This window comes from Camelina sativa, chromosome 11 (assembly GCF_000633955.1).
Source record: "Camelina sativa cultivar DH55 chromosome 11, Cs, whole genome shotgun sequence".
NCBI lineage: Eukaryota > Viridiplantae > Streptophyta > Magnoliopsida > Brassicales > Brassicaceae > Camelina > Camelina sativa.
Window position 1 is genome coordinate 40,923,912 of NC_025695.1, and position 24,835 is coordinate 40,948,746.

The following is a 24,835-nucleotide window of genomic DNA, read 5'->3' on the forward strand; positions in this document are numbered from 1 at the left end:
GGGGGGGGGGGGGGGGGGGACTTGGGATAATCATGGAAATCGTGAAGCACCTCACGGGTGTAACCACACAAAGTTCCAAGGAGAGTCTCGTGCCCGTCCATTACAATATACCCCAACTTCTCATTCATGATGTCTCCTCCCATTTTTAAACCCTGCAACAAGCCACCAAGAAGAAGAAGCTAGTTGAAGAGGGAGATAGAATCACCAATCAAACCCTTCACCAACTTAATTAACTAACCGATCGAGGATTCAAATTTAAAAAACACAATACCCATAATAATCTAATGAACTAATACATGCTATGCGTTCGTCAGTAATAATCTTATAAATAAAATTAGAATATCAGAGCAAAACATCTGTCCAATCATCCGCCTGCCGAAAACAAATTCTGGTACAATTACATTCAAGTTCCAACTCNAAAAAAAAAAAAAAAAAAAAAAAAAAAAAAAAAAAAAAAAAAAAAAAAAAAAAAAAAAAAAAAAAAAAAAAAAAACTCATATTAGACGAGATCTGTTGAGGAAACAATATGAATACAACCAAACGAGGAAAGAAAAGAGCAAAAGATACATGATAGCTCGGAAAGAACGAACCTCCTCGTGGTGATATTAAGAACGGCGTTCTTAGACTCTCTTTTGCTTTTCTTTTATTTTTGGGGAAGGAAATATATACACACATCCCATTTCTAAAGTTAGCCATTAAATTTTGCCATTAACAAGAATTTGATAAGTGAAAATATTAATCTCAAATTTTGATAATTGTAAAAGTTAATATTTAAAAAAAGAAATTTGATTACAACAAAAATAAAATATTTTGTTAATGCAAAAAGATAATTATCAAAAATTACAGAATTTATTATAAATACAAAGTTTTTTAAAATAATTATAAGGAGATTATATATATATATATATTTCATAAAATTCGAAATTATAATATTATTTAATTATTTTTTAATTTTAAGTTACTAATTCTAAAAAAACAGAAAAAGGGATTAAAGAAAATATACAGTTAATTATTAATTTTAAATTTTGTAAATACTCACTTCTATATAAACATATATTGTTTCATATTTAAATAATTTATTCAAACATTGTTTTCAACATTATTTAATTGAGAAATTTTTTTTAATGGGAAGATAAATTTTCTTATTTTTTAAACCACAATTTTCTCCTACTTTTTACTTTTTCAGTTGAGAATAGTTAAGATTAATATGTCGACCCAAAAAAAATTAATATATGTGTTTTCTTTTCCTAATACTATATTTTAAAATTTATTGTAGTATTTTAAGATTGTTTTATTTAATTTATATTTTATCTCTGAATTATTTGGGATTCATATATTATTTTGCTTATAAGTTTCTATTGTTTCTTTAATTATGTATGTCGAATTAATTTTCTTCTAATTTTTCAACGGTTGGTCATAAACCTTTCTTTTTTTTCCAAACATAATTGTTACCATTATTCATTCAGTCTCAAAAGAACATAACAATTAGAATCTCATCAACCTAATAGATAGATAAAATAGGCTTATCAAACACAAGCTTACAACAAACATAGATAGATAGATTAGAAAAACATAAATCATTGTTGATAGATCCATATGAGCTCAAAGACTGTGATACCCTGGTTTGCGGAAAGGTTTAAAAGAATTGATTTGGCCGTATATGTCATCAAAATGCACTTATTTTCTGGTCAAGGGTCCTAAGAGAATTTCATGATGGGTGACCTTTCTGGAAGTGATTTTCGAAACTGTGCAAGTGAGGACAAAACATAGAAAAATATCATTTGTTGATTTGTAGGATCGGTAAACAAGTTTTTAAAGCCTCCCAGACATAATAAACCGGCTATCGAATATGAGTGGATCCATAGACCGAGAATAGATGTAGGACCCACTTAGGCAAGGTGGCGGTTGAGGCGTTACAGAGACAACGACTACATCATGGTGTGTCAACTATACTTCTAAGAATACATTGGGAAATTTAACATTAGTTACTATCAAAGATTTTGTGACGTTAGAAAAATGTTTTTACTTTCATTGGTTGTCGGATCAAGCCATTTTGAGATAACAAAAAGACGTGAACATGTTCTCTCCACACATAAGGAGGGTGGAGCCGAGGTTTTCTCTATTAGTATATTATGTAATATATCTTTTATTCAAAATGTTTTTTGAGCCAACAATTTTAGTAATTAAAAAACTATGCAGAAGTGAAAGTAAAATAGTTGACTTAATGTGTTTATATAAACATTTTCTAAGTGGTGATAATAATATATTTGTAATATAAAGTATATTTAGGTGTAAAAAATACACTTTTAATAGTAACCCATAAAAGATTTGTAAATGGATATAAATGAATATGGTGTATTTCGGTGAACGGAGATGTCAATAAAAATACTAAAAGTTTGGAAGAGTGTTAGATAAGATCTTATTTTGTTTGCTTAATCGGAAATCACGCTTAAGCGTGATTAATTTCCGCGATTTTATAATATTTCGTTTCTTTAATTGTCTAACAATATATGGTTCTTAAAGATTTTATTTCCTTTAAGTTGTATTATTTTTTGGGATATTCTCTTTAAGTGTATCTGGGTATAACTAAGGAAGTCAACCCATATAACTTATTTTGTAACCAACTAATAAATCAAATAATAATTATAACTTTATAACCTTTTTTTTTTTTTGGGTCCAAACTTGTTTTCATTTCACTAGAATAGAAACCAAGTACAAAGATAACAGGAATCTGAGTTCCAAAAGTTTAAAGTACAACAAGAAAGGGCAATCCCCAATGCCAACATAAAATAGATAAAAGGATAGATGATTTTAATCGATAATGATTCTTTGAGAGCTTTGAGCCAAAATCTACATAACTTCTTGGTACATGTGAGGTCAAATATTATCGACAAGTCTTCCAAGAGCGAGTCAATGGAGGACTGAGTTGCCATTGTCGAAGGACAAACTGACATTAGTGAAAGAGCCAAAGTCGTGGTTCTCGTCGGCACGAGAACGACTACGCAAGGTAAATCTTTGACCATAGTTTGAATAGGGGTGATGTTGGTCGGATGCTTGAGGGTAAATGTTACGGTTGTCATGGAGTGGGAGTTGAACTTATACAACCCATAGCTTGTGGAAATGATGTTGGGGATGTGTGGCTTGAAATCGTCAGAATAGTATGAGTGATAGTGGTCAATGCACAATTTCAAGGACATAGGTGAAGCTACTAGAACCATGGTTCACAAGTGGTAGATGCCATACCGTAAAATAACATGTGGGTCCTCTCTCGCATGAATTCCTCTGCTGCCATGGAGATTAAGGAATTTCACACAAAGTTTATAGTCGTTTTGCAACATTAAGAGAAACCCAAATCTGAGTTCCAAGCATTTAAGCGTATGAATGTCTTCCTTGAAGTAGCTAAACTACACATGGATGGTTTCGGTAATAAAGGGGTGCAGATAATCAAAGGCTGAAGAAGCTTCAGTAATCACCGCTCTTTGGAGAGATGACCATAATGTCGTTCTTCTTCACCTTTATAAAATCATGAGTACTAATCCAGATGATTTTAAAGGCAAGGTTCTCAGATAACTTGGAGTTGGGCACACAAAACATTTCTTCGGGAAGCTTATAATCTCATGATAATACATCCTAGGTGAATCTAATGGCAGGATTCTCATAGAAATCTAAGACAACCATAACAACATAGGGGCGTCTTGATTCATTTGCAGTCGGACAAATGCTTTCAAGAAACGGCTCCTAAATTGGCCAAGGTTGAGCAAAGAAGAGATTAAAACAGATCTGGGCTTTAGTAGATAGCAGTTTGGATCACCAATTATCGGATTGGGCTTTACACAGCTTAATGGGCCAGAGTTGAATAAGCCCACCAATTGGAAATGTAGGTTCCTTTTGTCTGGTAGGGGATGTAGTGACCCATATTACGAAGTACGTTCCGGACACGAAGGACGTGTACGAAGGACATGGAGATGTCTCGGACAAACAAAGAAGGAAATTTCTGAGAACAGCCTAAGTAACTTGTGCCTAAAGTTACCAAGTCGCGGAAGGATCCAAGGCCGAAGAACGGACGTGAACCGATGGGGCATTTGATTCATTGGACAATGGATGATCAAGAAATTTGGGGAAAGGACTAAAAGAAGGAAAAGGAAAGTTATGGTCGTGGAAAAATGGTACAAAGGACGTAAGATGGACCATGGGGATGGAATGGCCATGTACCGACCAGAAGGTCAATGTACCGCGGACAATAGATGGATCAGACGTATAGGACGGGAGGTCCGAAGATGGACAAGACAACCGAGTGTCACGGACGAGAAGGTCCGGAGAAAGTTGCGAGAGATCGATGTTACGGTCGGAAGGACCGGGGACTGCCGAGGAAGTAGACTTGCGGACAAAGGAATTGTCTCTGCGGACAAGTGCGGGAGCTTGGGACGCAAGAGAGACGAGGGAAGGACGGGGAAGTGGAAGTCTCTGCATGGGAGAGAGACGCCACGTGTCGACAGATTAAGCCTCCTCCGCCAGCGTTTGAGATTCACGCGCGAGTGGGGGAGAGTGCCTGCAAAATAATTGACACTTGTCAAGAGAAAATTGCCACTTGCTAAGCCTTGAAGTCGAGCAAAGGGGCTATAAATATCACCCCTTGGCTTCTCATTTCAACCATAACCTCTCTAGACAACTAAACTCTGCCCAAATATTTCTCTCCACTCTCTTAAAGAAGAAACCTTGTGATTTCGAGAGAAGAGGAAGAAGAGGAGAAGATCTCGGCGAAGAGAGGAGCTAAAGACCAAGGAAGTGCTGTCAGATCGGCGTGGTGTGGTGGAGTTCTAATCGGCCAAAAGTCTCCAAAGCTAAGGTGAGTTGTGGATTTTGGGGGATGGGAGGTGTCTGAGCTCTCTAGCTCTTGCATCGGCCCTTGTGTGTTGCATTAGTTCCTTGTTGCATATAGATATGTAGATTGCATGTAGACAAGCGGGATCTTAAGGGGTTTTTAAGCATTCTTGGGGGAGAATGGCTTTTTCTTAGACTAGATGCAAGTGTGAAATGTCTTGGATGCTAGATCTAAAGGTTTAAAGTAATTTGGGGTGAAATATTTAATTTTAAAAATCTCATGCAAGTGTGAAATGCCTTGTATGATTGATTTTGAGGGTTTTGAGATTTTTTTCCAAGGGTGGAAAATATTTTTTTAAATCACATGCAAGTGTGAAATGCTTTGCATGTTCGATTTTGGGTTTTTCTCGGTCAAGGAGATCGATGGAAAAATTAGTAAGAATTTTTCTTACTTAAAATCGAGTAATTTGGGGGTGTGTCATGCATGGTAAATTTCATTTTAATTTTTGCATGAATTTTGGGAGAGGTTAAACCCCTATACTTGATGGGAGATCAGTCTAGTTGAGAGGATGTTATTTTTGGTGAGTCCATATGAGAATCTCCTGTGTGGAAAGAGCCGTATGAGGACCAAAAAATTTAAAAAGGAAAAAGGTTAACCTCTGAATGGTGAAGGATGGTTGTTGGTGAGGCCATGCGAGAGTCTCCGGGAAGGGAAGAGCCGCATGTGTACCCAAAACCAAAGGAATATAACCTCATGGTGTTGATGGGAGTTCAAACCATTGGAGTGTTGTTTTCTTAAGTCATGCGAGAATCTCCCAGTTGGAAAGAGCCGCATGCATGTGAAAAACATGGGGATTAGGATGCATGCAAAAATTTGTAATTAAAAGACTTAAAACTTTGGGGTTGGGAGCATACAGGATGCATGCATGTGTATTGTTTTCTTAAGTTTCTTGATTGTTTTCTTGCGGCTTAAGCCTTGTATGTGGTGATTGATTGTTGCTTGCGTGTGACGCTTGCATGTTGGTTGAGCTTAATTCTTGGAGTTTTGAGTCCTAGAGTTAAGTGTTGTCCTAGCTAGATCGCGGGTTAAATGTCTCGGTTCATATCTAGAGATCGAACTCTATTCCTGACGTGTGTGGAAGTCCGGTGAGCTAATCCAGAGGGATCTCATGGAAGGACGGATTCGGGTCTAGCTAGCTACTAGCCTGAACCGCATGACGATGCGGCACTGTATTTCCCGGTTGTTTACTTGGGGGTAGCAACGAGGAGGATTTGGGTTGTGTCTGGTTGGTTGCCTTTGTGGTATCAACGCAGAAGAGTGTTGGGATGGATCAGAGAATTGATTGGCCCTAGGTTGTGGAGTTGTTTTTCCCAGGTGGATTGTGATATCCCTGGAAGAGGTCTGGTGTGTTAGTCATGGTGTGGATACCTGACTTTGGTGTCAAGTGTGGTCAAGAGATCTTGATGCACTCTTAGCCTTTTCCACCTTGGCAGTGATTGCGGGTGAAGTGGCGTGGAGGCCAAGATAGAGTCAAGGTCTAGACGAGTCGGGTCTTATTTGTTCCTTGATTGAATGTTTGTGTGTGTGTGTTGTTTGCTTGCTAAGCTTCCGCATTGCATGCTTTGATTGTGGGGTAGTTGTGGGGTAGTTGGATGTGTTGAGATAGCATGTTATAGGGGGATAACATGTTAGAGGGTTGCCCAACTCACTGAATGATCTTAGATTGCTCACCCCTCTCCACAATTGTTTTTCTTGCAGGAAAAGTTTTAAGAGGGTAGTACCGAGTTTAATGGATCGGATAGGATGTTTTCGTGATACGCTGCAAAGTCCTTGCTTCTTCTTGTTATTTTTTATTCTTGTTTTCTCTGTTAAGTTGGATCCAACACTTTTATTTTGTGTTGTTATTGATTTTGTAAGCTCTATTTTATATATTATAAATCGATTATTTTCATATATAATTCGGACAAGTGGAGCTGGAACGGATTAGTCCGGACCAGCATAACGACGCGTATGTACTGAGAGTTGCAAAGCCTAAGGTTGTACGTAGCGGATAGAAGGGTGTCGATGGACTGGCTGGGGAACCTAATTCGTTGGTGGAACCTCGGCTGGATCGCTAGTAATCGTCTAGTTGTGACGACCTCCGGGCAGGTCCACGGTTAGTCCGGTCGTGCGGTTCTAGGGCGTTACAGGGGACATCTTAGATCGCGGTCGTCGTCATCGTACGGAGATAGGAAGATTAAACGGTGAGGCAAGCATCTCCGGTCGAGGTAGGGTCAGCTTTTGGTGGTTTAGCGTGACAGACAAGGTATATGAGGAGAACCAGAGGCGAAACGATACCTCAGATTTAGAGATTAAAGGTTCTACCAATGTTGATTTCGGCCAATATGATGCATATGGAGGGTGATGGATGGAGATCGCCGGAGAGCATCCTCTCCCTTTCTTGTTGGTTGTTGTAACTTTCACCAAAAGCCTTGGGTTTAGAAGGGTTCAGATGAGTTTTAAAAGGGGAAACAAAAGAATTAAAAAGGGGAAAAAGCAGGAAAATTAGAGTGAAAAGGAGACAATTGAGGACTGGAAAACTCCTGACGCCAGTGAGTCAAAGCTCCACCGGCACCGGAGGTCATACTCTGGTTGAGGGCTTCGATAATAGTGTCTCGAAGCTTTTTTTTTAAAAAAAAAATATTTAGTTTTTGTTGTGGAAAGCATATTATAACTTTATAACCTATATAACTATTATAACTCCATTTTGACCCAAAACTATTTTCAGGGCCTTGTTTTGGTGTCTTTTAACAAGAATCATGTATATGGATTGCGCGGGGATTCATAAGTCAACATTAGAAACCTGCAAAATGTTGCTTTCACTTCACGATCCAACAGATGTTCTTATGTGTGTGGACTATTTTGCATTGAGAGTGGGAGAATATGCTTGGCTGAAACGATTTTCTAATGAATATCGAGGAGATAACTCGCTTTGGCTCCTCTCAAATTTCTCTTATTCACTTGTTATAAATGAAAATATATAAACAGATAAAAATTAATAAGGATTAAATAGAATGTTTAAATATATTTTAGTCTGATGGGTAAGTATTTTGAAATAAATGATTGAATAACACATGATTTTTATTTGGACTTCCAAATCTATTAAAATCATTAACTAATAAACCACCTCTGAAACTAATTTGCTTTACTTATTTAGACACTTTCTTTTGTTTGCTTCAAATATAATATACTTATAGAAAGGTCAACAAAGCCGGCTTAGCTCAGTGGTAGAGCCCGTGGCTTTTAATCACGTGGCCGTGGGTTCGATTCCCACAGACAGTGTTCTTTTTTATTTTCGTTTTCTTTTTTGCTAAACGGTTTAGTAGTTTTAGGCCCATTAACTTGAAAAAGTTTCGGGTCGGATCATAGAATAAAAAAGACCTAATTGAGTTCCCCTCCTCTGTTCCTTCTGCTTCTCTCTTCTTCACTCAGACGGCAAAAGAAAGACCTAACTCACACAGGTCGGTCTTCTTTTGCTAAACTCGTCGAAGACGATGACCATGGATACGGTCGACGCAGGTATGGGGAAGACGGTGATGTGTCTGTTAACAGACCCAGAAGGAACTAATTTGGGTTCCGCCATGTATATCCCTCAAAATGCTGGTCCTTTGCAACTTACTCACCTTGTCAATAACTTCCTCAACAACGTAACCATCTCTTCTCTCTTCTTTAACTCAAATTTGGCTTAAAGATGTGATTTTTCGTTTCTGGGTAGTTTAGGATATGCAGGAACTTGACTCCTCTGTTTTTTTTTTTAAGTGTTTATGAACTCTGTTGATTTTAGGTATTGATGAACTTTTGCTGTTTATGTTTATGATGATTCAGGAGGAGATGTTACCTTATAGTTTCTATGTATCAGACGAAGAGCTTCTTGTACCTGTAGGAACTTACTTGGAGAAAAATAAAGGTTAAACACTCATTAAAGCATTTTGGTGTGTGTGTGTCTTATGGCTCTATGAAAATCTTATTAAAATTAAAATTGTGGGTTTCAGTGTCTGTGGAGAAGGTTTTGACTATTGTTTATCAACAACAAGCTGTTTTTCGAATCCGTCCAGTTAACCGTTGCTCACAAACAATTGCTGGTATGTTAATAATACTGCTTTCTTCTGTTTCAGAAATTCTTAATATTAGAGATTAACTAAGTGCCAATGGCTTACTTGAGTTTGTTTGGTTTGTTTTTTATATTGTAGGTCACGAGGAAGCTGTGCTCTGTGTTTCATTTAGTCCTGACGGTAAGCAATTAGCAAGTGGTTCAGGTGACACCACTGTTAGGCTTTGGGATCTCTACACTGAAACTCCATTGTTTACTTGCAAAGGTTAGATTTTTCCCTCACCATCGTTCCTCATTTTACTTCCCTTTTTAGATTCCTACTAATGGTTAACTCGCTAACCTTTTCAGGGCACAAGAATTGGGTTCTCACAGTTGCTTGGTCTCCTGATGGTAAGCATCTTGTGAGTGGTAGTAAATCCGGTGAAATCTGTTGTTGGAATCCGAAGAAAGGAGAACTAGAAGGCAGCCCACTTACAGTAAGTACCTTTAATTTGATATTGGTTGATCGTTTCAAGTGTCCTTGTGTTTTGGTTTGTTACTTATTACAGTTGCTTTTCACCTTATTCTTAGGGTCACAAGAAATGGATTACTGGTATCTCGTGGGAACCAGTCCACCTTAGTTCTCCATGCCGTCGATTTGTAACTTCTAGTAAAGATGGGGATGCAAGGATTTGGGATATTACACTGAAAAAATCTATAATTTGTCTCAGTGGACACACGCTTGCTGTGACTTGTGTCAAATGGGGTGGAGATGGAATTATATATACAGGGTATGTTACTAATATGTGAAATGTTTCGTATTGTCTTTCTTAAGCTCTGGTGTCTAATATGTGTTGAATAACATTTCATTGTAGTTTATAGTCAATAGCTTAGATCATTTCATTGTCGGTCATGGGTAAATCTTATATCTGATAACTTGATAATGAAATGAACTTAATTTGCAGTCTCTTTATCTTGTTAATCATTTAGTACTTGCCCCCATGTTTAAGTCTATGATCACTTCTTCTTAGTTACATAACATTATCTTTTTCTCTTGCATTGTATTTAAATATCTGTTTTGTGTTTGGCAGTTCCCAAGATTGCACGATAAAGATGTGGGAGACTACTCAGGGGAAGCTCATTCGTGAATTGAAGGTATAGTTTTAGCCACATTATCTTTCCTTTGCACTAGTATCAGACACATTCCCCATCCTTCTTGTATCTTGAGAGATCGTATGCTGATAAATTGCTCTATGTGTTTGATGTTCTGAATGTATGTTTCGTAGCTTGTACAGATTCACCAAGTATCACTTTTAACCAACTCAATTTTCACTGTTACTTCAGGGGCATGGGCATTGGATTAACTCCCTAGCATTGAGCACAGAATATGTTCTCCGAACAGGAGCTTTTGACCACACTGGACGACAATACCCTCCAAATGAAGAAAAACAAAAGGTAAGCTTATCACTCCATTCCACACACTTGAGATCAGTTTCGTCCTTTTACCCTGATTTTCATCTTTCCCTTTGCAAACTGCTGGCTTCTTTTTATTATAGGCACTCCAAAGATACAACCAAGCAAAAGGGGATGCCCCTGAAAGATTAGTGTCTGGATCTGATGATTTTACAATGTTCCTCTGGGAACCTTCTGTTAGCAAACAATCTAAAAAGCGTTTGACTGGTCATCAACAGGTACTTTCTTGAAAACTTCATTCTTTTTGCCGAGGTTTTTGGTTCTCTTTCTGATTGTTTACGTATAATTGTGGTCAACAACAGCTTGTAAATCATGTCTATTTCTCACCTGATGGAAAATGGATTGCAAGTGCATCGTTCGATAAATCAGTTAGGTTATGGAATGGTGTTACAGGACAATTCGTTACAGCTTTCCGGGGCCATGTTGGACCTGTTTATCAGGTCAGCTGGTCCGCAGACAGTAGATTGCTTTTGAGTGGCAGTAAAGACTCTACTCTCAAGGTAAAAAACTTGCTTTTATATAATGATGTAACTCATGAAATGTCATTCCTACTCTTTACTGGAGATATTCCTCAGTTTCTAAATAAGAAAGTTTGGTACTGTCACAGATATGGGAAATTAGGACGAAAAAGTTAAAACAAGATCTTCCTGGCCATTCCGATGAGGTATAAACACCTTCCAAGCTTAATTTTTTTACCCATGTCAATCTCTGTCTTCTCATACTGTTGCAACCCTTTGCGTTTTCTTGGTTGGTCAAAGGTTTACGCTGTGGATTGGAGTCCAGATGGTGAGAAAGTAGTTTCTGGTGGTAAAGATAGAGTTTTGAAGCTATGGCAGGGTTAAGATTGAAGAGCATCGTGGAGCTTTTTGTTTTTCTCAGCCAAATTATTTAGCTCTTTCAACTTGTTTGGCTTCTGCTTTTTAATGCTTCTCTATGGGCTTTTTGATCTTATGCTTAGTAAAAAAAATTAAAAAACTATTTGTTCTTCCCTCAAGTTGTTACTTTTATATGAAGCCTTTTTACATTGGCTATTACATGAATTCATACACATAGAGGTATTGTGGTTATATAACGAAACAAGATTAGCCTCTAACAATTCAGTGATATATATAAATAAGGTCTTGAAGATCAAACCGTAAAAATAATCCAAGGACAAAAAATTGGTTTTTCGCTGACTCTAATTGGACGAGCTCTGACTTCTGGGTCAAACATTATTAAAATGACGGTCAGAATGAGAAATCTCTCAACACACATTATTAATTTTGGACCATTTAACCATGAATTAGTTATATATAGAGTATATAGACATGACATAATCATAACAACAAAAAAAAAGTTACTTGGGGTTGATCTTGTATCGCTGTCATTTGCCAAACCAATGAAAAAATTGAGGGGCGGGGCTNATAATGATGTAACTCATGAAATGTCATTCCTACTCTTTACTGGAGATATTCCTCAGTTTCTAAATCAGAAAGTTTGGTACTGTCACAGATATGGGAAATTAGGACGAAAAAGTTAAAACAAGATCTTCCTGGCCATTCCGATGAGGTATAAACACCTTCCAAGCTTAATTTTTTTACCCATGTCAATCTCTGTCTTCTCATACTGTTGCAACCCTTTGCGTTTTCTTGGTTGGTCAAAGGTTTACGCTGTGGATTGGAGTCCAGATGGTGAGAAAGTAGTTTCTGGTGGTAAAGATAGAGTTTTGAAGCTATGGCAGGGTTAAGATTGAAGAGCATCGTGGAGCTTTTTGTTTTTCTCAGCCAAATTATTTAGCTCTTTCAACTTGTTTGGCTTCTGCTTTTTAATGCTTCTCTATGGGCTTTTTGATCTTATGCTTAGTAAAAAAAATTAAAAAACTATTTGTTCTTCCCTCAAGTTGTTACTTTTATATGAAGCCTTTTTACATTGGCTATTACATGAATTCATACACATAGAGGTATTGTGGTTATATAACGAAACAAGATTAGCCTCTAACAATTCAGTGATATATATAAATAAGGTCTTGAAGATCAAACCGTAAAAATAATCCAAGGACAAAAAATTGGTTTTTCGCTGACTCTAATTGGACGAGCTCTGACTTCTGGGTCAAACATTATTAAAATGACGGTCAGAATGAGAAATCTCTCAACACACATTATTAATTTTGGACCATTTAACCATGAATTAGTTATATATAGAGTATATAGACATGACATAATCATAACAACAAAAAAAAAGTTACTTGGGGTTGATCTTGTATCGCTGTCATTTGCCAAACCAATGAAAAAATTGAGGGGCGGGGCTAGGTTTTCAGAAACGATCCTTGGCTCAGTCTCCTAATGAAACCAACCAAACCCACAAAAACCAAAACGTGGTCATGGAAGATTTCACGATCAGTACCAAGTGATAGTGACCATCACATCATTTTATTCTTATCTCTCCCTCTCTCTAATGGCCCCTCTTTGTAAGGACCAAAAGCTTTAGTCGGTTCTCTCTATCATCCCATCACCTCTACCGAAAGAAGAAAGAGATATCAGAGAATTCTTCCTATAGAGACAACCAAATTGATTCATGGAATGAGTTTTGGAATTTGATCATCAAAAGCTCTCTCTCTCTCTCTCTATCTTTGGCTTTGTTTCGCCTTTTAGACATAAACCAAACTATTAAAATCAATATAGTCTAAAAGAGAAGTGAAAGGAACTGTAACCATTAACCAAACATCTCTCTCATTTCATTCCCTTTGGATGTCTTTTCTTTAGGACAAAAACTAAAATAAAATAAAGATGATACATCAAATATGAAATACATTATAGTGGATGTGGTCCAAAAATAATAAGATTTCATTTTTTATTTATGTCCTATCATATATGATCATACAACCTTATTGCCTAATTAAAACCACATATTTTCCATGTCTCCAACATTAGGTTCTTTTTTGTTTTCTAAGTTCGATATTTATTTTTATAAACAAACCAATGTGAATATAGTGAGGATGTTAGGGTTTGATTCCTTGTTTTTTTTTCCTTTTTTTCTAGAAGCATATATCCCTCTTTTTCTCTCTTGTCTTTTGGTATTTTTTGAGAGAAAAAAAAGGAAAGGTATATAAATTATGTGTACTGAAGCCATATTCTTTTTGGTAATCATGAATGAGAGAAACCTTTTGTGCTCGTAAAGGGTTATATTCTCGATAGTTTGTTGCAAAATGAATAACTAATGGAATATTATTTTGGTACTATACCTTCTCTTTATTTTAATAAAGCCACATGCTTCAATATTGTCCAAGAATTTTTTGATTCCGACCCCTTGATGGGAAAAGACTAATGTTATATGTGTTATGATCGTAATTATCTCTTCTTCTTTTCTTCTTCTTCTTCTTCTAAACTTTTCAAATTACACGAATTTAACAGCTTTTATTTTCGAAATATTGTTACCTTATCTTTTAGTTATCTTTAAAATTATTGTCATTATAGTAGCAAACATAATAGGGTGTGTACTCTTAGTGTAGACAGTGAATGTTATGATTATAGTGGGGATTAATGTAGTCATGTCTCGTAATAAGAATGATGCCTTTTTGCTTCAACTTTTTATATAAGAAGGTTGGGGTCATCTTTTCTGCAATTTGTCTATTTGGCCACCTTCCACTCTTGGATGTGCAAATTATAATTGCACCCTACAAAATGGTCACGTGACATGCGTTAGACGCACGTGTTCCCTGACACACGAACCCTATTGACTTGTGATTCTTTTTATTTTCTAAAAAATGGTGAATGTTTGAGCTTTATGTAAAATGATTGGCAGCTTCTTATACTGATCTAACTTTTATGGTAAAATGATTGGCAATTTTGCAAGCTCAGATTTTATGTTAAACCAAAACTTTTATGGTAATTTGGTCAAAGTGGAATGACGCTTTCATGTTTTACACAATTTGGGATCAGAATTGATCGGATTCATTAAAAAAGCAATTGCTAAAATATGCATGTTCTGTTCGTGTGTTTTTTCAAGGGAGGATAGAGGAGGAAGTAAGACAAGAAAGTCCCTTTTACGTTTTCTTATTGTTCGAAACTTCGAATTATTTTAAGGAATCAACATGAATCCATATAAAACAAAACTTTGTAAGTCATATATATAAATTATAAAAATGGACTAATTAATTAAGAAGATAATATTGGTAGTGATTGGGACTATATATATTGGAGAGGATTACTTCAGCTACGCATCTATAGTTGGAAACAAACAACATATTAATAGTCAGCAAAATTTGGGAGAAATTACGAAAGCAAGAGTGTTTAATTATGACCAACAAGAGTGAGAAAGGACTTGATCCAACTCGAGTCGTTGACTTTCTAAACATAGTCAGATGATGAAACAAACCTGTTTCCCACTCAAATGACCAACACATGCATGTTTCAGCCTTCCATTGGCATTGGAGTACAAGAAGTGGGGAGCATGTGACGTAAGACGGTCCTGCCTTCACCTGATTACACCACAAATCAAATTACATGATACAACGTAACCGAGTTGATTTGAAACCATTAACAAACGGATATTTGAAATTAATTAAATCCATTTTGTTATGAATAGGATATTCAAATTAATGTGGAAAACATAGAACCTCTTTTAGGTTTTTTTTTTTTTTTTTAATATGTTAAAGTATATGTGTTGAAAATTTGAAATGTATAGCACATGCATAGCCACATAATTTGTCAATGTTTTTTTTTTTTCTACAACAAAAAATTAGTTTATATGAACCAATAGGATGAAGAAGTCAATTTTAATATCTTTGAAGTATGTCAACGACTCAACGTTAAAAATCAGAAATTAGAGACAAAGGTAGAAGATGGTTTGTCAAAAAAAAAAAAAAGGTAGAAGACGAAGATCAAAGTTCTTTTACGATTTCTTACTTGATTCGTTTCGTTGACGACTCGTTTACATTGTTTTTAAGAAAACAAGATCTATTAAATTAAAACTCATCACGTATAATTTTCTAAATCACTCTTGGATTATAATCACGTATAAATCACTTACCCAAGACCGAGAGTTTACCCTAATCATTACCTTGTGTTTTTTTTTTTTTTGGGGCAAATCATTACCTTGTGTAAGCTTCACTATTTTCCCATACGTTTCGTTAACTCGTTACATTGTTTTCACTAAAATAACAAAACTAGTTCAACTTTTCATGGAGAACAAAAATGAACGATGGAACAAAGATAAAGCTTGAGCAATCTAAACACGATGTCAAATCCTAGAATTTTCGTACCATGTTAAAATTGTGTAGTAAGAACTTGATATATTAATAATAAGTGAACGTTTCTTATACATGCAATTAAGCGGCAGTAGACACGTAAGTCTATTAAGAAACTCTAACCAACACCACATAGCCCCAAGAAGAATATAGTCCAAACACACCAACAAATAGATCAAATTGTTATATTCAATTTGATGAGAAAGATGGCTTACAACACATATTTAGATGAACGAGCTTCCAGTTTAAGATCAACTTGCAAATAAGTAGAGTGATTTATGTTTTTTTTGTTTTTTTTATAACTCAAAAGTGATTCTAAAGGCTTTCTAAGCCCAAAGACTAATCTCTTGTGACCGAAAGAAACCATATTAAATTTCAAACCCCCATAACCAATGCTACTTGAACCCAAATGGCGGGATTTTTCTCCCTTTACCACTGGACCAAGGCGATTTGGTTTAGTGATTTATGTTTTGTATACTACGTAAACTAAGTAATATATTAAAATTTTGATGTGGAACTTTTTTAGTATAATGATCTTTTAGTTCATTTAATCTGAGAACAGTTTAAGTTCACATCAGTTTGGTGCATTGTGATGTGTTGTTATAAGTGTTCCATATAATTAACAAGTTTTCCATATATTCAACAATATTCTTATAAAGTGTTCAAGTTGTTTATAAAAAAAGGTTCAAATGGATGATAAATAAAGCATATAAGAAAAAAAAATATCTCTTTAAGAAAAGAAAAGTTCCAACAGCCCAAAAAAAAAAGAAAAAAAAAAAGAGCAAGGAATTGATGAAATTCCGAGTGATATTAATTCCAAATCTCAACTCAAAACATTTTAGGAAAGTCTAAATGATATTTTTAGGAATTAGAAACGAATCCATCCCATGTTGTCGTTTACCTCACGTGTCATGTAATGGACCCATCCCTCCTCATTTTATTGGTCTTTTTTAGTCGATTCCATAAATATCGATCTATCAAACCATAATAATGGTGCATTGTGATGTGTTGTTGCTATAGAATATATATTGTACGAGAAGTAAGTAACACCCAATGACTAATTATTTCCTTTGAAAGTCACTAGTCTAATGGAGAAGCTTGTAACTTGTAATTGTCGTTTTTGTCATAAATTTTGGATTGTGTCATAATGCATGTTATATTTGATAAAGAAAATGTATATATGAATTGTCTAAAAAATTGTTTGCCCAAAAAAAATATATATGAATTGTCTAAAATTAGTGTTGATGTCACCAATAAATCTGATTCAGAAGTTACTTTAAATTCGTTGTGCAAATTCTTTTTTTAATGAAATCCTCAAAAACAATTCATTTTCTTGTAAAAGTACATTCTTTGTTAGATTTATTTCAAAAAAAAAAGTGTCAAATAATATTGAATTGTCGAAGATATTTAAAGTACTGTCAAATTGAAAATGAAATTAATAAATGGGATATATTGCTAACTTGTAGTGTCATTTGGCAAAAAAGTACTTTATATAAAGGTATAAATCTTTACATTGTTTTAACCCCTCCTAAAAGCTTTGTTTTATTTACAAAAGACAAGTTAAAGCGTTACAATTAGTGGCATCTTGAACACTATAAGGACTAGAGATTTTCTTAATGCTCTTTAATGAAACGGTTTGAGAGACGTGGCTGAGAAAAAGCTATTTTCGTTTTTTGGATATCTATTTTTAGATACAAACTTGTAATTCAATCAAACTCTTTAGATAATCTGCCGTTACCCATTACTTTACATTTGAAAAATATGTATCAAATACACCTAAATTAAATGGTGGTCAAGAAAACAAAATGAGTGAAGAACAGTGTCACTGGGTCCTTATGACAGATAATAATTTTTTCACATTTTATATATTAAACTGACGTAAAATATAGCATTGAACTTTCGTAATCAACTACTAAGCTTTGTAACTTGATAACAAAATTCTCACAATTACATAGTTTATACATTATATAGGTTTCAAGTTCCAACAAATCAATGGTAATTATTTATAAATTTTTGGAATTCTCGAGTCCCATATATTCTAAAATTGTTGAGAAACACAGTATGACAATTTTCTGATAATAGTTTGAGAATTCTAAAAATATATATATATATATATTCAATTTAGTTTTCTTAACCAACAGATTCCACCAATCTATAAGAATACATCGGGAAAAAAAAAATAATACATCGAATAAATCGTACGGCCCAGACGAGCTTAATAACAACGGACGAATCAGAAAGAAGAACGTAAAATAAACACGGATGCAGAGAATCAAAGTCCCAAAATTGCATATGACTATTTTGCGCTTTTTGTACTGCTAGTGTGCGCCAAAACAAAACAATAGTGGTCCCTAGCTTTGACTTGGTTTATAAAGTCAAAGTAAAAGCAACTTTTGTGGGATAAGATTTTGATTTTGATTTTGTAATAGAGAGAGAACAAGAATCTGTATCTTACTTCCACTTACGAAATTACAAGAACTCTTCTATTGTGTTCTGTCTGTAATAAGAGATAACAAAAATACAAAAATTGGAAAAAAAAAAAAAAAAGTAGAGAGAGTGACAAGTGAAGCGAGTGCTTTGTTTGGTTCGAATATTATTCGTACCATTACCATATTTACGATTTTTTCTTTCTCTTTTTTTTTTCTTTTTTAACTTATGATTTGAGAGGTGTGAAAAGAGTATTCGTGCTTTTTTCACCTTTTGTTTTTGTAAGATCTTGTGAGCATTTTAAATTATCCTCTAAAATCAGAGATTCGTTTCAGAGGAAGAATCTAGAAATTGATCTTGTTGTGTTAATGCATTTTTAAGCCGTTTCATTCTTGGATTCTTTTACAATGAATGAACAATATTACTTACGTTACGTTCTTTTTCAACAATTTTTTATTATATCTTCTTTGTGTGTTACCTTGTTCAACATTGACATTCACGCTTAAAGCAAAATTATTTATTTGGATGCTATGTTTTATTATAAAATTTTATTAAACCCCAAACTTTAAAACATTTTATCTATTTATCTTTTCAATTTTATGGATTTAGTTCTTTAAACAGCTAGTGTTTTAATTCTTAGACTATTGAAACAATTTTTTTGATTGGTATCTCTTTATAGCTGAATATAATTATCAATTATGACCAATTTCAAAAATCAAAAAATCTATTTTTTTTTGCCATATTACAAAAATAAATGTCGTCATATCATTACATTAGGCTTGTTCAGTTTTTCTCTGAAACATTATAAATTCATATATGAAACAAAAACAGTTGGATTCAAAGAAATTTAGAGACAAATGATAGAAATGTATGTTCATTATAACCAAAAAAAACTTCTAAAACATATTAGTGTTTCAATGCTTGTTGGCTGAATCTTGAGTTCATTTACAATTAATGTTTGTTTGTTCGTAAATTATGAAACATTTTCTCAGCTATAAGAACGTTATTGTAAATTTGTCGTCTAGTAATAAAAACATGTTCTAAAATCAAAGACTGTCTTTTTAAATTCAATAATATTTCGATATAATCTATTATCACACGTTACAAAAATTTACTAGCCGAAATTTCGCCACACTCCAAAAAAATTCTTTTCATTTTTGGAGAAAAACATTTTTCTAACATTATTTTATCACGCAGCAAAAATGAATCATTGAATTAAAAAGACATCTTGATATACATTTTTTTTTAACGTTTTTTAAAAAGAAAATATTACTTAGCGAATCTTATTATACTCTTTCAAATATTATCATATATGATGAAAGACTACATCATAATATTATCTATTTAAAGAGTATAAATATGTAAAAAGAGATAAGAAAAGAAGATATGAAAAGTGTAAACCTATCAAGAGTTAAATTTTTTTTTTTGTCAAATGTATAAATAATTGAAAAGAATAGCAAGTCAAGTGCTCTCTCTCCCACCCATCGATTCCTTTCGGACACTGCCCCAATCCCTCTCCATACTCCCTCCCTCTCTCTCTCTCTCTCTCTTTCGACAAAGAAAAAGTCAGCGCCGTCCTTTACGCCATAGTTTGTCTCCTTTTCTCTCTCTCCTCACCAAATTCTTCAAGATCACGGCCATGTCCTCCGAGGATTGGGATCTCTTCGCCGTCGTCAGAAGCTGCAGCTCCTCTGTTTCCACAGCTACTATAAACACCAACTCTTGTGTTGGTCATGAAGACGACGGAGGAAACTGTAAACAACAACAACATCCTCCTCCTCCTTCTCCTCCTCTGTTCACACACATCCATGGAGACAGAGACTCTTCTTCTTCTTGCAACGAGCTACAAGATTCTTGCAAACCTTTTTTACCCGTTACTACTACTACAAGTTGGTCTCCTCCTCCTCCTATAGTTCCATCACCAGCTCTTAGTGTCTCAATGAAACAAGAACAACTACTTCTCGAATCACAAGATCAGAAACCTCCTCTAGGTGTTAGGGTTTTCCCACCGTCCACTTCTTCTTCCGTCTTTGTTTTCAGAGGTCAACGCGACCAGCTTCTTCAACAACAATCCCAACCTCCTCTTCGATCTAGAAAAAGGTTGGTTTGGTTTCATCGATTAATAAACCCCATCTCTTACTATACAAAAGTTACTTTATTTAAACCTATGCTTTCTTTTGTTTTGTTGCTCTAATTACACAGAAAGAATCAGCAAAAGAGAACCATATGTCATGTAACGCAAGAGAATCTCTCTTCTGATATGTGGGCTTGGCGTAAATACGGTCAAAAACCCATCAAAGGCTCTCCTTACCCAAGGTATATAGTCTTTTTCTCAAATTTTTCTCGACAAAACAAAAAAAAGTTTAATTAATGTGTAATTACATAAAAACAGGAACTACTATAGATGCAGTAGCTCAAAAGGATGTTTAGCTCGAAAACAAGTGGAAAGAAGTAATTTAGATCCTAATATCTTCATAGTCACTTACACCGGAGAACACACTCATCCACTTCCAACTCACCGGAACTCTCTCGCCGGTAGTACTCGTAACAAATCTCAACCCGTTAACCCGATCCCTAAACCCGACTCGTCAGGTCAAACCGTTCTTGGGTCTAATACGGTTAAAGAAGAGATACATCTTTCACCGACGACACCGTTGAAAGGAAACGACGACGTTCAAGGAACAAACGGAGATGAAGATATGATTAGTCAAGAAGTCAACATGGAAGACGAAGAGGAAGATGTAGAAGAAGTAGAAGAAGAAGATGATGAAGATATTGGTGAAGATGATGACATGGATGATCTTTTGATACCGAATTTAGCGGTGAGAGATCGAGATGATTTGTTCTTCGCTCGTAATTTTTCCTCTTGGTCCGCCGGATCCGCCGGTGACGGTGGTGGATGATGGAAGACGAATAATCTCNAAAAAAAAAAAAAAAAAAAGATAAAAGTCAGTTTTTAATTATTATTTTTATTTGTTAAAAATTGACATTTATTGTGTTATTAAAAAAATATATAGAGAGACAGAGAAAGAATGACTAGTCATAAAATCATGTTTCTTCTTCGTTTAGTTTAGAGTTTAGACTAATACAGCTAAATTTAGAAAATTAGTTTTGATTAATAATATGGTCCAAAGTGATATTGCATATATACATACCAAAGCTTTTTCTTGTCTCCCAAACTTATAAATCAGTAATGATGAAAACTATGAATACCAAAAAGCAACAAATTTTTGTCAAACTCTCTAGTATATTTTAATTTTATAAAAATAAAATATGGGTTGACAAAAACAAAAGGTAAATACTGAAACAAACAAAATATAGGTTTAAATCTAAACCTTTTTTTTTTACAGCTACTTTAATTAATGTGCCTAAAATAATAAAGTTGGCAGTGAGAAGTGAGAACAATGTTAAAAAAATTCGTATCAATTAATGACGATAATAATTATATAATTAAAACATCGGTTTAGTGTAATAATTGAGAAATAAAATAATCATGTGGCAAGCTAGCTAGCTAGACGACAGTTAATTCGGTTCAGACCGGGAACTAAAAGACTCCGGTTTTTAATATCACGAGACAAGACCCTAAATCTGGCGTCTTTAGTCCCACTTGTGGTGCCTTGTGCTTTGGCTTCTATTAAATGGTCAACCTTTTTTTTATTACTATCAAAATACTACAATATGTTATTTTTGTCGTAATCCGTAGCGTCGGTCAAACATATTTTATTTCCTTATTTGTTCGTATTAGAAAAATCCTGCAATTAAACGTCTCTAGAATTAACTAAAGTAGGGTCGTTTATGATATCATTTTAATAGAATAAGCCTATTACGAAATTACGATTTTTTTTAAAAAAAATAGTATTGGTCTGTCCAGATTCTTATATGACGAAAGATGGGCATGCAAGTTGTTGTTACCTCTCATCTTATCTTATACTAATTACTAATTTTTTTTTTTTTGGAAGTGTTATCTTATTACTTTAGTGAACAAGCATTTAATGTAACCAAAAAAAATCGATACAAATTGAGAGGGGAAAAAAGGGTTTCCTTTTTTAAAAATATCTAACGTAAGAGTTGGCCATATTGTCTATGGTCCCCAACTCACGAATATAAAAAAACACTAGATTTTTAAAATATGAATAATCACAGATTCACAATTGAACTCGAATTAATTATTAGGATGTTTAAAAAAAAGCAAGATAAGATTAATAAATATGCTTAATGATGCGAATATGCGATGAACACAAAAGCCCAGTCATATGCCTATTAGTATAACAGGCCCATTTAACTAAACATAGGCCCATAGCTTCTTTCGTTTTCTTCTCGATCTGAAAAAGTGAGAGTTGGCACTGTAAACAAAACAACCAACAAACATATCTGAGATTTCGCCGGAGCTGAGGAGTGAGAGGAGGAGCGATCCAACGGTTGAGATGTTTCTACGGGCAATCGGACGGCCATTATTGGCTAAAATGAAGGAGACGACGGGGATCGTTGGGCTTGACGTTGTTCCGAACGCGAGAGCGGTGTTGATCGATCTCTATAGCAAAACCCTAAAGGAGATCCAAGCCGTGCCGGAGGATGAAGGATACCGTAAATCTGTGGAAGCGTTCACGCGCCACCGTCTCAGTGTATGCAAGGAAGAAGAAGATTGGGAGGTGATTGAGAAACGGCTTGGTTGTGGTCAGGTTGAAGAGCTTATCGAAGAGGCACGCGATGAGCTCACTCTCATTGGGAAAATGATTGGTTCGTTCCCTCTTCGACTCTATGATTGATTTGATATTTTTGATTCGGTTTTGTGGATGAATCACTGAGGTTACCTTGTTAGGTCGGTAGTGATGTATAATGAAACATTTGGGATTTGATTTTACTGTGCATAGCTAGTTAGGGAACAAATTATGAACAGTTAGGACTATAGATTGATTTGTTTCAAGAAATGGGTTTGGAAAAATGAGAATCTTAATTTTTTGAGGCTTTGTGGATGGGGCAATAGGTTAGCAGAATCTGAACACTGAGCATTGCATTGGTGAGTCTCTATGATGTAAAGGTTTATTGAAATTTCTAGCTGAAACTGAAATGCAAGTAACGGAATGCAAAAGTCGAGCTTTTTGTATTATTTGCTAACTCTGGCGTATGGGTGAAAGAAAGCTTGGTACGGTTTTTGCTTCAAATGATACATAGGTGTGTGGCATGTATTAGTGTTCTTGCTTTGCAGTTATATATACATTAGTGATAGTGCCTGTGAAAGCTCTCTTTCAGTGATCTTATTTCTTGGTTTTATGAAATGTTATTGTCTTTTATAGAAGTAGCTATTGTTTGAGCCTTGTAACATTCTTTGGTTGTAATATGCTGCTACAGAGCAGACTTGCAACGTTCTATATTTTGGTTTGTTTATTGCCCATTTACGATACTTTGTTCACCATGGGCTCCTAAGACAATATGTTTGCATTTGCAGAATGGGACCCTTGGGGTGTTCCAGATGACTATGAGTGTGAAGTAATTGAAAACGATGCACCGATTCCAAAGCACGTTCCTCAGCACCGACCTGGTCCTCTGCCTGCAGAGTTCTACAAAACGCTTGAAGGTCTACTTTCGGAATCCAAAACAGAAATCCCAGCTGCTACTATCTCCAGCGACCCGCAGTTGAAGGAGTAACTTCCAGTTTTACAAATTGTGTGTTTGTTGCTTTTTTGGCTAGAGTTGTTCCCGAATTGGTGGTCAGCCTCTGAATAAATTGCTTAATAACTTTCAAAACTATAACAATGTTGTACTCGTTTCACAAATGTTTTATCATTCTTATTAAAAACCTATGATAATAATACAAATGTTGTTTCTTCCCTTTTGCAAGAACATTCCCCATTCTTAAAGATATGTACCTGATTACCATCTCTTACAGTTATTTTCTTATCGACTAATCGGGTCAAGATAGAGACAAAATCATGGCAGTCCTTACACAGGATTTTGTTCTTAACAACATGAACCGGAGCTTGTGGTGATGCATAGATAAAACCATATACAACAGCTTGTTTTGCACTGTGAAAGCTTGCGTTTTCATTACCTCGGTATGGAGAACCAAACCTTTTGATCTCTTCCTTTATCGATTCTATCTCTGCATAAATCCCACTCGTTTTTACCGTTGTAGTAACATCTTCACTGACAAAGCTGTGAACTTTTCCTTGAACTTCCACAGAGCTTTGGCTTAGCTTCTTACCCAAACCCTTCTCACTCATCAAATTTCTAGTCTTTTGGGCCAACTCTGGTTTTCCAGATTCGTCGTATAGGTCAGCCAAAAGAATGTAGAATGCTGGATCATATGGTGCAAGTGTTAAGCCTTTGTTAGCCATATCTTCTCCTAAAGACAGATTCCCATGGTATCTACAAGCTCTTAACAATGTTTTGACGATCATAGCATTTGGTTTTAACTGCATTGTCTCTAGAACTCCTGTTGCTTCCTCTAGCCGTCCAGCACGACCTAAGATACCAACCAAATGAACATAGTGCTCTATCTGTGCCTCAATGTTATAAGTATCCTTCATTGATTGGAAATACTCAAGTCCCATCTCTGTTAATCTTCCCTGACTACAAGCAGAGAGCAATATCACGAACGTTACTGAATCGGGCTCGAATCCTTTCATCCTCATATCTTCAAATGCAGATAGAGCAGATGAAATACAACCGTTTGATGCCAAAGCAGATACCATCCCATTCCATGAAACCACATCAGGCATAGCTATTTCTTCGAAAACTTTCTTTGCATCTTCCAAGAGACCACATTTACCGTACATGTCAACAAGACTATTTGAAACCGAAACCGAGCTAGAAAACCCGG

The 24,835-nt window shown here is 35.2% G+C and overlaps 4 protein-coding genes, 1 long non-coding RNA gene and 1 other non-coding gene across 6 annotated transcripts in view; 5 read left to right on the forward strand and 1 right to left on the reverse strand.

The window, feature by feature from the left end:
* On the forward strand, positions 8,072-8,143 carry TRNAK-UUU. Its single transcript has one exon. It is a non-coding gene; the product is annotated as a tRNA-Lys (tRNA).
* Positions 8,249-11,412, forward strand: LOC104725794 (notchless protein homolog). Its single transcript, XM_010444524.2, has 12 exons — positions 8,249-8,508; positions 8,687-8,768; positions 8,854-8,943; positions 9,052-9,177; positions 9,261-9,388; positions 9,483-9,682; positions 9,983-10,046; positions 10,236-10,346; positions 10,448-10,582; positions 10,667-10,864; positions 10,972-11,028; positions 11,123-11,412. Exons 1-12 carry the CDS (start codon positions 8,356-8,358, stop codon positions 11,204-11,206), a joined length of 1,428 nt encoding a protein of 475 aa, XP_010442826.1. The 5' UTR covers positions 8,249-8,355; the 3' UTR covers positions 11,207-11,412.
* Positions 11,818-12,296, forward strand: LOC104725795. The gene is made up of 2 exons (XR_757968.2): positions 11,818-11,912; positions 12,007-12,296. It is a non-coding gene; the product is annotated as an uncharacterized LOC104725795 (long non-coding RNA).
* LOC104725796 (probable WRKY transcription factor 27) lies at positions 19,498-20,936 on the forward strand. Its single transcript, XM_010444525.2, has 3 exons — positions 19,498-20,115; positions 20,218-20,331; positions 20,408-20,936. The coding sequence occupies exons 1-3, from the start codon at positions 19,655-19,657 to the stop codon at positions 20,916-20,918; spliced, it is 1,086 nt and encodes a 361-aa protein (XP_010442827.1). The 5' UTR covers positions 19,498-19,654; the 3' UTR covers positions 20,919-20,936.
* LOC104725798 (probable NADH dehydrogenase [ubiquinone] 1 alpha subcomplex subunit 5, mitochondrial) lies at positions 22,339-23,841 on the forward strand. The gene is made up of 2 exons (XM_010444528.2): positions 22,339-22,752; positions 23,462-23,841. Exons 1-2 carry the CDS (start codon positions 22,440-22,442, stop codon positions 23,659-23,661), a joined length of 513 nt encoding a protein of 170 aa, XP_010442830.1. The 5' UTR covers positions 22,339-22,439; the 3' UTR covers positions 23,662-23,841.
* Positions 23,693-24,835, reverse strand: part of LOC104725797 (pentatricopeptide repeat-containing protein At5g52850, chloroplastic-like) — a 4,160-nt gene continuing 3,017 nt past the window's right edge. The window contains exon 2 of the mRNA XM_019233251.1: positions 23,693-24,478. Coding sequence (XP_019088796.1) covers positions 23,814-24,478 — 665 coding nt within the window. The 3' untranslated portion in view covers positions 23,693-23,813. The remainder of the gene's footprint in view (positions 24,479-24,835) is intronic.

Bases quoted from the DNA above. Each gene is read 5' to 3' on its own strand.
- LOC104725794 (XM_010444524.2), top strand. From the start codon at position 8,356: ATGACCATGGATACGGTCGACGCAGGTATGGGGAAGACGGTGATGTGT. The intron at 9,389-9,482 runs GTAAGTACCTTT...CCTTATTCTTAG, and splicing joins TAGAAGGCAGCCCACTTACA to GGTCACAAGAAATGGATTAC. The intron at 9,683-9,982 runs GTATGTTACTAA...TGTGTTTGGCAG, and splicing joins GATGGAATTATATATACAGG to TTCCCAAGATTGCACGATAA.
- LOC104725796 (XM_010444525.2), top strand. From the start codon at position 19,655: ATGTCCTCCGAGGATTGGGATCTCTTCGCCGTCGTCAGAAGCTGCAGC. The intron at 20,116-20,217 runs GTTGGTTTGGTT...CTAATTACACAG, and splicing joins CCTCTTCGATCTAGAAAAAG to AAAGAATCAGCAAAAGAGAA. The intron at 20,332-20,407 runs GTATATAGTCTT...ACATAAAAACAG, and splicing joins AAAGGCTCTCCTTACCCAAG to GAACTACTATAGATGCAGTA.
- LOC104725798 (XM_010444528.2), top strand. From the start codon at position 22,440: ATGTTTCTACGGGCAATCGGACGGCCATTATTGGCTAAAATGAAGGAG. The intron at 22,753-23,461 runs GTTCGTTCCCTC...TTGCATTTGCAG, and splicing joins TCTCATTGGGAAAATGATTG to AATGGGACCCTTGGGGTGTT.